The 13,828-nt window shown below is 42.1% G+C and overlaps 1 protein-coding gene across 1 annotated transcript; it reads left to right on the forward strand.

Annotated features, from left to right (window-relative positions):
* The first annotated feature begins 11,499 nt into the window (after positions 1-11,499).
* LOC109894880 (P2Y purinoceptor 2-like) lies at positions 11,500-12,595 on the forward strand. Its single transcript, XM_020488542.2, has one exon. It carries the CDS (start codon positions 11,504-11,506, stop codon positions 12,593-12,595), a length of 1,092 nt encoding a protein of 363 aa, XP_020344131.2. The 5' UTR covers positions 11,500-11,503.
* Positions 12,596-13,828: the final 1,233 nt, after the last annotated feature.

Raw genomic sequence — 13,828 nt, forward strand, 5'->3', positions numbered from 1 at the left:
ATACAGCACATCCTATACAAATGGTGTTGAAGTTTATATACTCCTTAGCCAAATAGATTTAAACTCAGTTTTTCACAATTCCTGACATTTAATCCTAGTAAAAATTCCCTGTCTTAGGTCAGTTAGGATCACCATTTTTATTTTAAGAATGTGAAATGTCAGAATAATAGTAGAGAATTATTTATTTCAGCTTTTACTTCTTTCATCACATTCCCAGTCAGTCAGAAGTTTACACACACTCAATTAGTATTTGGTAGCATTGCCTTTAAATTGTTTAACTTGTGACAAACGTGTTGGGTAGCCTTCCACAAGCTTCCCACAATATGTTGGGTGAATTTTGGCCCATTCCTCCTGACAGAGCTGGTGTAACTGAGTCAGGTTTGTAAGCCTCCTTGCTCGCACACACTTTTTCAGTTCTTCCCACACATTTTCTATAGGATTGAGCCCGGTGCAGAGTTGTTAACAACCCTACGGTGCTTCACTGTAGGGTTGGTGCCAGGTTTCCTCCAGATGTGACGCTTGCCATTCAGGCCAAGGAGTTCAATCTTGGTTTCATCAGACCAGAGAATCTTGTTTCTTATGGTCCGAGAGTTCTTTAGGTGTCTTTTGGGAAAACTGTGGGCTGTCATGTGCCTTTTTTTATTGAGGAGTGGCTTCCGTCTGGACACTACCATGAAGGCCTGATTGATGGAGTGCTGCAGAGATTGTTGTCCTTCTGGAAGGTTCTCCCATCTCCACAGAGGAGCTCTGTCAGTGAGGTCACCTCCTAGGCCCTTCTCCCACGATTGCTCAGTTTGGCTGGGCGGCCAGCTCCAGGAAGACTCTTGGTGGTTCCAAGCTTCTTTCATTGAAGAATGATGGAGTCCACTGTGTTCTTTGAGACCTTCAATGCTGCAGAAATGTTTTGGTACCCTTCCCCAGATCTGTGGCTCGACACAATCCTGTCTCTGAGCTCTACGGACAATTCCTTCGACCTCATGGCTTTGTTTTTGCTCTGACATGCACTGGCACATGTGGGATTATATGGACAGGTGTGTGCCTTTCCAAATTCTTAAAAATATGTTTTTATAACGTTTTTAAATAAATTTGCAGAAATGTCTAAACCTGTTTTCACATTGTCATTATGGGGTGTTGTGTGTAGATTTGCTGAAGATTTGAAATCAAATTGAATCCAATTTAGAATACAGCTGTAACGTAACAAAATGTGTGAAAAGTAAATTGGTCTGAATACTTTCCGTAGACACTGTATGCATGTATGTATATGACTGTGGTGGGTAGGGTACATGATAGCCTAAATTTGTACATTTATAGGTCGTCTTTTATTGTCTCGTCATCAAAATTCAGACGGAACTTTGTTGCAGGTGCGTGGTAACAATTGAATAACGTGAAAAAAAATAAGAAACCTGTCAAAGGAAGTGACAAAGGTTCAAGTTAAGCTCAGTGAAACATGAGGTTATAATGAAGGAGATTCTTGGCTCGGACTTCACAGCCATAGACGACACAATCAACCAATCCATTGGGTAATACAGAGACTTCCTACAAGCAACAAAGATCAAGATATATCAGCGAGACAGAGGACTACCAGCTCAACCAGGTTTATGCATGGGAAGGCCCAAGGACGGGAGCACCGAGAGGCCGACATAGGCACGCACCACTGAGCGCGGGGGGGGACAGAGACTCGGACACAGACTCGGCATCCACTGAGAGCAAATTCCCTACAGACAGCGACTCCAGCTACCATCGCACATAAACTGTTTTTTGTTGTTGTTGCCGAAAGCAGTACAACAAGGCTCCAAAAATAAACTATGCAGGAGAGGCAAGTGGTCAGAGGGGACCAGGAACACAGGCCGTGGACACGGAGCTACAGCATAATCGATAAGAAACCTCTCAAAAGGAAAAAAAGCTCACTGATGCACAAGGCTCAGTCTTATCTCAGGGCCTCTTTTGTACCTACATGTACAGACAAACCATTTGTTACGAAAGTATATGTGTTAATTCTTTCGCAAGATTAAATTTAAACGTGTTTTCCCAAAATAATGTTTCTAGCCTAGAAACCTAAAAATTACTTTACAAATTTTAAGCCCCAAAGCAAATTCTGTCCCATGGTTAACAACCCCTCAAATAATACCTGTTGTAGGTTAGTTGAACAAGAAGCCATGTCTGTATATACAATAAAAAGAAACCATATTCAAAAGAACCTCACCAGGATAGACAAATCCAAATCAAATCAAATTTATTTATATAGCCCTTCGTACATCAGCTGATATCTCAAAGTGCTGTACAGAAACCCAGCCTAAAACCCCAAACAGCAAGCAATGCAGGTGTAGAAGCACGGTGGCTAGGAAAAACTCCCTAGAAAGGCCAAAACCTAGGAAGAAACCTAGAGAGGAACCAGGCTATGTGGGGTGGCCAGTCCTCTTCTGGCTGTGCCGGGTGGAGATTATAACAGAACAGGCCAAGATGTTCATAAATGACCAGCATGGTCGAATAATAAGGCAGAACAGTTGAAACTGGAGCAGCAGCACGGCCAGGTGGACAGCATTAAATACTGGAGGCTGAGACAGGAGGGGTCAGGAGACACTGTGGCCCCATCCGAGGACACCCCCGGACAGGGCCAAACAGGAAGGATATAACCCCACCCACTTTGCCAAAGCACAGCCCCCACACCACTAGAGGGATATCTCTAACCACGAACTTACCATCCTGAGACAAGGCTAAGTATAGCCCACAAAGATCTCCGCCATGGCACAACCCAAGGGGGGGCGCCTACCCAGACAGGATGACCACATCAGTGAATCAACCCACTCAGGTGACGCACCCTTTCCAGGGATGGCATGAGAGAGCCCCAGTAAGCCAGTGACTCAGCCCCTGTAATAGGGTTAGAGGCAGAGAATCCCAGTGGAAAGAGGGGAACCGGCCAGGCAGGCAGCAAGGGCGGTTCGTTGGTCCAGAGCCTTTCCGTTCACCTTCCAGTCCTGGGCCAGACTACACTCAATCATATGACCCACTGAAGAGATGAGTCTTCAGTAAAGACTTAAAGGTTGAGACCGAGTTTGCGTCTCTGACATGGGTAGGCAGACCGTTCCATAAAAATGGAGCTCTATAGGAGAAAGCCCTGCCTCCAGCTGTTTGCTTAGAAATTCTAGGGACAATTAGGAGGCCTGCGTCTTGTGACCGTAGCGTACGTGTAGGTATGTACGGCAGGACCAAATCAGAGAGATAGGTAGGAGCAAGCCCATGTAATGCTTTGTAGGTTAGCAGTAAAACCTTGAAATCAGCCCTTGCTTTGACAGGAAGCCAGTGTAGAGAGGCTAGCACTGGAGTAATATGATCACATTTTTTAATTTTTTTGGTTCTAGTCAGGATTCTAGCAGCCGTATTTAGCACTAACTGAAGTTTATTTAGTGCTTTATCCGGGTAGCCGGAAAGTAGAGCATTGCAGTAGTCTAACCTAGAAGTGAAAAAAAGCATGTATTAATTTTTCTGCATCATTTTTGGACAGAAAGTTTCTGATTTTTGCAATGTTACGTAGATGGGGAAAAAAGCTGTCCTTGAAATGGTCTTGATATGTTCTTCAAAAGAGAGATCAGGGTCCACAGTAACCCCGAGGTCCTTCACAGTTTTATTTGAGACGACTGTACAGCCATTAAGATTAATTGTCAGATTCAACAGAAGATCTCTTTGTTTCTTGGGACCTAGAACAAGCATCTCTGTTTTGTCTGAGTTTAAAAGTAGAACGTTTGCAGCCATCCACTTCCTTATGTCTGAAACACATGCTTCTAGCAAGGGCAATTTTGGGGCTTCACCATGTTTCATTGAAATGTACAGCTGTGTGTCATCCGCATAGCAGTGAAAGTTAACATTATGTTTTCGAATAACATCCCCAAGAGGTAAAATATATAGTGAAAACAATAGTGGTCCTAAAACGGAACCTTGAGGAACACCGAAATTACAGTTGATTTGTCAGAGGACAAACCATTCACAGAGACAAACTGATATCTTTCCGACAGATAAGATCTAAACCAGGCCAGAACTTGTCCGTGTAGACCAATTTGGGTTTCCAATCTCTCCAAAAGAATGTGGTGATCGATGGTATCAAAAGCAGCACTAAGGTCTAGGAGCACGAGGACAGATGCAGAGCCTCGGTCCGATGCCATTAAAATGTCATTTACCACCTTCACAAGTGCCGTCTCAGTGCTATGATGGGGTCTAAAACCAGACTGAAGCATTTCGTATACATTGTTTGTCTTCAGAAAGGCAGTGAGTTGCTGCGCAACAGCCTTTTCCAAAAAAAAATTGAGAGGAATGGAAGATTCGATATAGGCCGATAGTTTTTTACAAGTAATGAAAGACTCGTCTTTGGTTATCAAACCTGCAGACAAGGGGGGAGCTGTGGTCATTTTAGACTATGAAAAATACAAAGAACCGATTTAGAGACGACTTTAATAATGAACTTTTATATAGAACAATTAGTGTTGGTCCTACACATGTGTTCCAAAGGGATATTAGCTCAAATCTGAGAGAAAAAGGCACAGCACACCAACATCAAAACCTCATCCCAACTGTAAAGTATGGTGGAGGGTGCATCATGGTTTACAGAAAAATGAATTCCCAAGACATTTTGCAGGAGAATGTTAGGCTATCTGTCCGCCAGTTGAAGCTCAACAGAAGTTGGGTGATGCAACAGAACAACGACCCAAAACACAGAAGTAAATTAACAACAAAATTGCTTCAACAGAAGAAAATACGCCTTCTGGGGTGGCCCAGTCAGACTCCTGACCTCAACCCGATTGAGATGCTGTGGAATGACCTCGAGCACAGTTCACACCAGACATCCCAAGAATATTGCTGAACTGAAACAATTTTGTAAAGAGGAATGGTCTGAAATTCTTCCTGACCGTTGTGCAGGTCTGATCCGCAACTACAGAAAACGTTTGGTTGAGGTTATTGCTGCCAAAGGAGGGTCATCCAGTTATTAAATCCAAGGGGTCACATAATTTTTCTTGCCACTGTAATTCAGGTTTGATGATGAATACTACTTCCACACAAATTAAATGGTCGATGGGCTCCACATTTGCTCCAAGCTAACATTTTATTTGGGGCTCCTGAGTGGCGCAGCAGTCTAAGGCACTGCATCTCAATGCTAGAGGCGTCACTACAGACCCTGGTTCGATCCCGGGCTGTATCACAACCGGCTATGATCTAGAGTCGCATAGGGCTGCGCACAATTCGCCCAGCGTCGTCCAGGTTAGGGGAGGGTTTGGCCAAATCCTGAAGTGGTATCGATATATTGGTGCCTTGTTTTGCATATGGGGAGTAACTGGAGAAGAGCTGTCGGACTGTATGGCATTACTTAATGACATTGACCTTAATCTCAGATTCACTATTGATGTGACACTAAACGTGTTTATTACCTTTATGTGGATTGAGAAATCGAATGGAACCCAGTTTACTACTCTGTACAGAAAAGAAACGGACAGAAATACTTTATTACAGGGGGACAGCTTCCTCCCTGATCCATTAAAAAGACTTCCAAGAAGCCCGTTTTTCAGACTGCGCCCTATATGCCACTCCACAGAGGACTATCTAGAAATAGCTGCGGAGATGCCCAATAGGTTTCTAGTAAGAGGCAACTCTCCACAATGTGTGGATGAAGCTCTTAATTTGGCATTGGGGAAAACATGAGATGAACTGCTACAAAAAAGACCAACTAGAACCTAAAGAACACTGTAATTAATGTTCACCCCCACACATAATTTGAACTCGCGCGAAGTGGGAGATGCTGTCGAGAAACACTGGCATGTTTTATCATCAGATCCAGCTTTGCCAGCTGAATTTAAGAACCCACCATTTATGCAATATAGATCGTAGGTCGTAATTTACGCGACCAATTGATCCCTGCCAACTGCTAGCCACAAAAGAATGAGCCAGGCTCTTTTACGCCTATCTAATGCCACCACTTCGGCCTACTCTGACGTGTTTTATCGCACTGTACACAATGATTTCTGGCAATTTAATTGATAGGATGTATTTATTTTCCCTCGACTCCAATCCCATTCGAATGCATTGAACGGATGTGGGTGGAGTAGTGTCTATCTAAAGGTGCACATTTAAAAACTCTTAACAAAAGCTCTGATGAAGGCCTCGATGTGAAGCTTAATAAAGAGCAGTGATACTAGCATGAGCAGTGAGCTGGTTTCCTTTTTTGTGTGTCTTAATTATAATAATTGAATCATTATTGCTACATTCTTGAGAATTCTTTGTCTAATTACCATAGCCACATCCATATAGATGACTGGCAACACATAGCTGACAGCATTTTAGCAACATGTCATCTTATTTTAATCTGTTATACAGAATGTGACACTTAGTGCTCGCTTGTCAGACATGTTTTTTTCTAAGGCATTTGTGAGAATTTGATAGCAATATAGAGTGGGGGAGCGGCCTTGCATTTGGACAATTAATTGACACTGTAGTAAATAAAAAATATCTGTCTCATCCAGGACCAGAGTCGAGGCAGACCAGTGTGACACAGCCAATCAGAGCTACAGTAGGCCTTTATACAAATAAACCTTTTGCCAGACGGGCCTGCCTTCACTCACGTTGAACTGGACTGTGTGTTTACAGGCAGTTGCAACAGTGCGACTTTAAATCAAATCAAATCAAATCAAATTTATTTATATAGCCCTTCGTACATCAGCTGATATCTCAAAGTGCTGTACAGAAACCCAGCCTAAAACCCCAAACAGCAAGCAATGCAGGTGTAGAAGCACGGTGGCTAGGAAAAACTCCCTAGAAAGGCCAAAACCTAGGAAGAAACCTAGAGAGGAACCAGGCTATGTGGGGTGGCCAGTCCTCTTCTGGCTGTGCCGGGTGGAGATTATAACAGAACATGGCCAAGATGTTCAAATGTTCATAAATGACCAGCATGGTCGAATAATAATAAGGCAGAACAGTTGAAACTGGAGCAGCAGCACAGTCAGGTGGAAGTTGAAACTGGAGCAGCAGCATGGCCAGGTGGACTGGGGACAGCAAGGAGTCATCATGTCAGGTAGTCCTGGGGCATGGTCCTAGGGCTCAGGTCAGTTGAAACTGGAACAGCAGCATGGCCAGGTGGACTGGGGACAGCAAGGAGTCATCATGTCAGGTAGTCCTGGGGCATGGTCCTAGGGCTCAGGTCCTCCGAGAGAGAAAGAAAGAGAGAAGGAGAGAATTAGAGAACGCACACTTAGATTCACACAGGACACCGAATAGGACAGGAGAAGTACTCCAGATATAACAAACTGACCCCAGCCCCCCGACACATAAACTACTGCAGCATAAATACTGGAGGCTGAGACAGGAGGGGTCAGGAGACACTGTGGCCCCATCCGAGGACACCCCCGGACAGGGCCAAACAGGAAGGATATAACCCCACCCACTTTGCCAAAGCACAGCCCCCACACCACTAGAGGGATATCTTCAACCACCAACTTACCATCCTGAGACAAGGCTGAGTATAGCCCACAAAGATCTCCGCCACGGCACAACCCAAGGGGGGGGGGGCGCCAACCCAGACAGGATGACCACAACAGTGAATCAACCCACTCAGGTGACGCACCCCCTCCAGGGACGGCATGAGAGAGCCCCAGCAAGCCAGTGACTCAGCCCCTGTAATAGGGTTAGAGGCAGAGAATCCCAGTGGAAAGAGGGGAACCGGCCAGGCAGAGACAGCAAGGGCGGTTCGTTGCTCCAGAGCCTTTCCGTTCACCTTCCCACTCCTGGGCCAGACTACACTCAATCATATGACCCACTGAAGAGATGAGTCTTCAGTAAAGACTTAAAGGTTGAGACCGAGTTTGCGTCTCTGACATGGGTAGGCAGACCGTTCCATAAAAATGGAGCTCTATAGGAGAAAGCCCTGCCTCCAGCTGTTTGCTTAGAAATTCTAGGGACAATTAGGAGGCCTGCGTCTTGTGACCGTAGCGTACGTGTAGGTATGTACGGCAGGACCAAATCAGAGAGATAGGTAGGAGCAAGCCCATGTAATGCTTTGTAGGTTAGCAGTAAAACCTTGAAATCAGCCCTTGCTTTGACAGGAAGCCAGTGTAGAGAGGCTAGCACTGGAGTAATATGATCAAATTTTTGGGTTCTAGTCAGGATTCTAGCAGCCGTATTTAGCACTAACTGAAGTTTATTTAGTGCTTTATCCGGGTAGCCGGAAAATAGAGCATTGCAGTAGTCTAACCTAGAAGTGACAAAAGCATGGATTAATTTTTCTGCATCATTTTTGGACAGAAAGTTTCTGATTTTTGCAATGTTACTTAGATGGAAAAAAGCTGTCCTCGAAATGGTCTTGATATGTTCTTCAAAAGAGAGATCAGGGTCCAGAGTAACGCCGAGGTCCTTCACAGTTTTATTTGAGACGACTGTACAACCATTAAGATTAATTGTCAGATTCAACAGAAGATCTCTTTGTTTCTTGGGACCTAGAACAAGCATCTCTGTTTTGTCCGAGTTTAATAGTAGAACGTTTGCAGCCATCCACTTCCTTATGTCTGAAACACATGCTTCTAGCGAGGGCAATTTTGGGGCTTCACCATGTTTCATTGAAATGTACAGCTGTGTGTCATCCGCATAGCAGTGAAAGTTTACATTATGTTTTCGAATAACATCCCCAAGAGGTAAAATATATAGTGAAAACAATAGTGGTCCTAAAACGGAACCTTGAGGAACACCGAAATTTACAGTTGATTTGTCAGAGGACAAACCACAAACTGATATCTTTCCGACAGATAAGATCTAAACCAGGCCAGAACATGTCCGTGTAGACCAATTTGGGTTTCCAATCTCTCCAAAAGAATGTGGTGATCGATGGTATCAAAAGCAGCACTAAGGTCTAGGAGCACGAGGACAGATGCAGAGCCTCGGTCCGATGCCATTAAAATGTCATTTACCACCTTCACAAGTGCCGTCTCAGTGCTATGATGGGGTCTAAAACCAGACTGAAGCATTTCGTATACATTGTTTGTCTTCAGGAAGGCAGTGAGTTGCTGCGCAACAGCCTTCTCTAAAATTTTTGAGAGGAATGGAAGATTCGATATAGGCCGATAGTTTTTTATATTTTCTGGGTCAAGGTTTGGCTTTTTCAAGAGAGGCTTTATTACTGCCACTTCTAGTGAGTTTGGTACACATCCAGTGGATAGAGAGCCGTTTATTATGTTCAACATAGGAGGGCCAAGCACAGGAAGCAGCTCTTTCAGTAGTTTAGTTGGAATAGGGTCCAGTATGCAGCTTGAAGGTTTAGAGGCCATGATTATTTTCATCATTGTGTCAAGAGATATAGTACTAAAACACTTGAGCATCTCTCTTGATCCTAGGTCCTGGCAGAGTTGTGCAGACTCAGGACAACTGAGGTTTGGAGGAATACGCAGGTTTAAAGAGGAGTCCGTAATTTGCTTTCTAATAATCATAATCTTTTCCTCAAAGAAGATCATTAGAACACATTTGCCTAAAGCCACAAATAACACCCGACTGGATTTCTGCAAATATGTAAATACCACTGGAGTCTGCTTACATTTGGGAACTCTTAACCTTCTTATTGATCAAACAACCATGAAAAGGTAGGTCTCTCCTTCAGTTATGCACATCAACAAGATCATCAATGAATGCTAGCCAGAGCAAGATGAACTAAAATCTAACGAAGGAACATTAGATAAAACCTGTCAAACTTTTTCATCTAGTTGGCCATCAAAATTAGACTGATAAACGATGGGGAATTGTAGCCTTCCAGTGCATGCTTGTCCCAACCAAGCATCTAATCTAACTGGCTAAAGTTCGCTAGGTTGCTAGCTAGCTACTTCCTTGACACAAATGAGAGAACACCTCACTCTGACCATCTCTTGGTAACGCAAGAGATATGCTAACTAGATAACAGTTGTTCAAGTTCTTGTATCAGGCCTGCTGTGATTTACAACCCGATAGCAATATTTTTTGGATTACCAAGAAATGTATTGTTGAATTTGATTAATTATGCATTAAACTGCATCAATCTAGTCTTGCAACAATGCCTTCATTTACGTCATGGAATGTTGAGTCAAATATAACCTATTTTTAAAACTTCTTATAAAGTTTGTTTTGTAGCATAAACTTGAATTTCTTTTATTTTTGACTGATACTTGATTGTCTGTTTCATATCTGCAAAGGAGTTCAAACACTGTCAGTTCCACTTTAAAGTTATTTGGCATTGCTATGGTAATTGGACAAAGTAAAGAATTTGCAATTCTCAATGTAGCAATACTGATTCTATTATCACCAAGACACTAGAATCAAAATAGGGTACAACAAATCTAAATGATTGGACCTAGGAAAGACAAAAATAAAAGTTATTAGGATAATTGTAAAACATTGAATTAATAAAATGTTGTTTTACTGTTTATTTCAATTCAATCCATTACTCAGGAACAGTTTATCAGCAAGATCATTTAGTGGGCATTTTTGTACAACCAGTAGGCCTGTTTGACTACTATTGACTATGACAAACTGTCCAGGTCTTGAAAGGGAAAGTTTGTATGGACTTGTTTAAAAAATGGCTCAATAAATAAATGTATTCAGTGAAGTGATGTCACAACTTGACTATAATAAGGTTAGCGGTTGCAACTCCTAGAATCACACAGGAAAAATAATTAGGATTAGGCCATATTTGTGCTGCACCCCATCATGCACCCCATCAAAGGAGACGATTGTGGACTACAGGAAAAAGAGGACAGAGCGCGCTCCCATTCTCATCGACGGGGCTGTAGTGGAGCAGGTTGAGAGCTGTGTGTGTCCACATCACCAACAAACTAATAAAATTTGATTTGATGTGATTTTGAGAGAACAATTCTGCTTCTGTCTGCTTTACATAGCATGGTTGTGGGCAACCACCTCTTGTAGTCGGGGGAAGTTATAACACGTTTCTCATTCAGGTCTTGTACCACTGATGGACTACAAGTGCAAGCTTAAGTAAGTAGCCTACTCGAAAGTAGACTTTATGACTTTTCATCATAATCACAAGTTCCATTGTGTAGAGATATTGCAACCTTAATCTCACAATTGTTTTCAGTTATTTATGCTTGAATTAGCTTTACATGTTTATATTTTAGTAATTTAGTAGACACATTTATACAGTAGTGAGTACATACATTTTAATGCTTTAGTGCCTACCTCCGGTAGGACATTAATTGAATGTTCACTTTCAAATATAATATTTGTACTTTAAATCAGGGAATACTATTTTTTGCTATGATTAAAAGCTATTTTGTGACAAAATGTATGTCCTTGTGGTAGGTGAGTCATGGTGAGATCTTTTCTCACCTCAGCTCCAAGTTTTACATCCTGTTCAGTGGCTACACTTAACACCGATTTACAAGAATTGACAACGATGTAGCACACAATGTGTTTATTATTTTTTAACTAAATATGTACTTTTTCTTTGGCCTGACTAGCACTCTGTTCCATTTTCAATTTTTCAAGGTGAATATTTATGTCCTGCATCCCCCCCACATCCCATCCCAAGATGAACAGCACAATGCTGCCTCTGGACAACATTACAGCCAACAGCAGTCTCTGTACAGTGGAACCCCAGCATATCTCCATCACTGTTTTCCTCCTCCTGGTCTTCCTGGTTGGTTTCCTCCTCAACAGTTTCAGTCTGTGGGTCTTCTGCTGCCGTATACCACAGTGGAGCTCTGGTGCCGTCTTGCAGTTTCATTTGGCTGTCAGTGATGCTATCATCACACCAGTTGCACCATTTATGGCAACATACTTTGTCATGGGTAGCCACTGGCCCTTTGGAGCTTTTCTGTGCAAGTTGAAGATTGCTCTGCTGTTCATTCACTTCTATGGCAGTATCCTGTTCCTCACACTCATCAGCATTCATCGATATGTGGCAGTGGTCCAGTTTAAACAAGGCTCCTGCATGAAACGAAAGGCGTTTGTTCAGAAGCTGTGTGCTGGAGTCTGGCTGGTTTTGCTGGCTAAGGGGATTGCCTGTTTCTACTTCTTTAACACAAGCCAAGTGGGAAACCGCACGCTATGTCTTAGCATTCATCAGCAAGATTACACTGATACTTACTTTGCCATCAACTTCGTTTTGCTCACCCTTGGGTTCCTAATGCCTTTCTCAGTGGCAGTGACGTGCTACGTTCAGATAGCAAGATCAGTGTCTCGTATCAATATCAACACGTTTATGGGCCGTGGTATTAAGGCCAAGTCCCGTAAAGTGGTGGCCATGTGTCTGGTGATATTTGGACTGTGCTTCATGCCTTTGAACGTGATACGCACTGGGGCTGTCGTGTTAAAGAAGTACTTTCCAGAACAATGCATCCTTCTGCAGGTGGAGACCTCATACTATTATTCCTGGGTTTTGGCTGGAGCAAACTGCTGTCTGGACCCATTGCTTTACTGTTTTGGATCACACAATTTTGTCAAGGCTATTCATAGGTCTCTCAGAAAATGTGATGTCAAGTTCAAAGAAGACCCTGCCACAAATAACCAGATCAGCTACGATGCTGCTATTGATTCTCCCTCCAATGTATTAGAACACAAGGAAAACATGTCCACACCCGGCATTTGAACACATCTTGAATAAGGAACCTCATAGTAGTCTCATCACATTTGCTCAGTGTCTTCATCATCCTGAGAAAGTATAGTTTTATTATCTATAACATAAATAGTATTCATAGAATTGACATGGGACATGTGAAGAAAAAAATGTATGTCCCTGAGAGTGATCACAAATGTATTCTTTATTGATGTGTAATAATAATTAGATACTCTAATTGTAAAGCAAAACCTAGAAACATGCGCTGTTTTAAACTAATCAAAGTGTATATCATATGCATGTTAAAAGGAATATATTTTCCACGGCATTCATTTGAAAAAAGTATATTTTACTCGGTTATAAGCAACAACAAAAAAAAGTAATGGGGGTGGGGTTGGATGTTCTATAGCTTGATGATTGCGTAGCTGATTAAAAAAAAATGCATTTCCTCTTTCTCTTTAATTTTGTTATTACCGTCTCAATCAGGAAGTCTCTAGAGGAGCTGTGACGAGGTGTTCACACAGTCCCGTTCTGAACAGCACGTGTGAACGAAGTAATGCTTTAAGTCTTTGTACATTCTCTCTTATGGGCATATAATAACAGGTTGTCTTTGGCATGATTATAAGGAGGGTAGAGAGCGAGATGATTACTTACTGTCAACAACATACAGTTATAAATTCACAGTCTAGATATTAAAATCATTACAGTTTAAATCCAGCAGGGGTGGAAAAAGTACCCAATTGTCATACTTGAGTAAAAGTAAAGATACCTTAATAGAAAAGGACTCAAGTAAAATTTACAGTAACCCAGTAAAATAATACTTGAGTGAAAGTATTTGGATTTAAACATACTTAAGTATCAAAGTAAATGTAATTGCTCAAATATATTCAAGTATCAAAAGTAAAAGTATAAATCATTTAAAATTCCTTATATTAAGCAAAACAGACGGCACAATCAAATCAATTTACGGATAGCCAATGGCACATGCCAACACTCAGACATCATTCCCAAAGAAGAATTTGTGTTTAGTGAGTCCTCTAGATAAACATCAGTAGGGATGATCAGGGATGTTCTCTTGATGAGTGTGTGAATTGGACCATTTTCCTGTCCTGCTAAGAATTCAAAATATAATGAGTACTTTTGGGTGTCAGGGAGAATGTATGGAGTAAAACGTCCATAATTTTCTTTAGAAATGTAGTGAAAATAAAGTCAAAGTAATCAAACATATAAATAGTAAAGGAAAGTACAGACTCCAAACAACTATTA

Source organism: Oncorhynchus kisutch, linkage group LG8 (genome assembly GCF_002021735.2).
Source record: "Oncorhynchus kisutch isolate 150728-3 linkage group LG8, Okis_V2, whole genome shotgun sequence".
Lineage (NCBI taxonomy): Eukaryota > Metazoa > Chordata > Actinopteri > Salmoniformes > Salmonidae > Oncorhynchus > Oncorhynchus kisutch.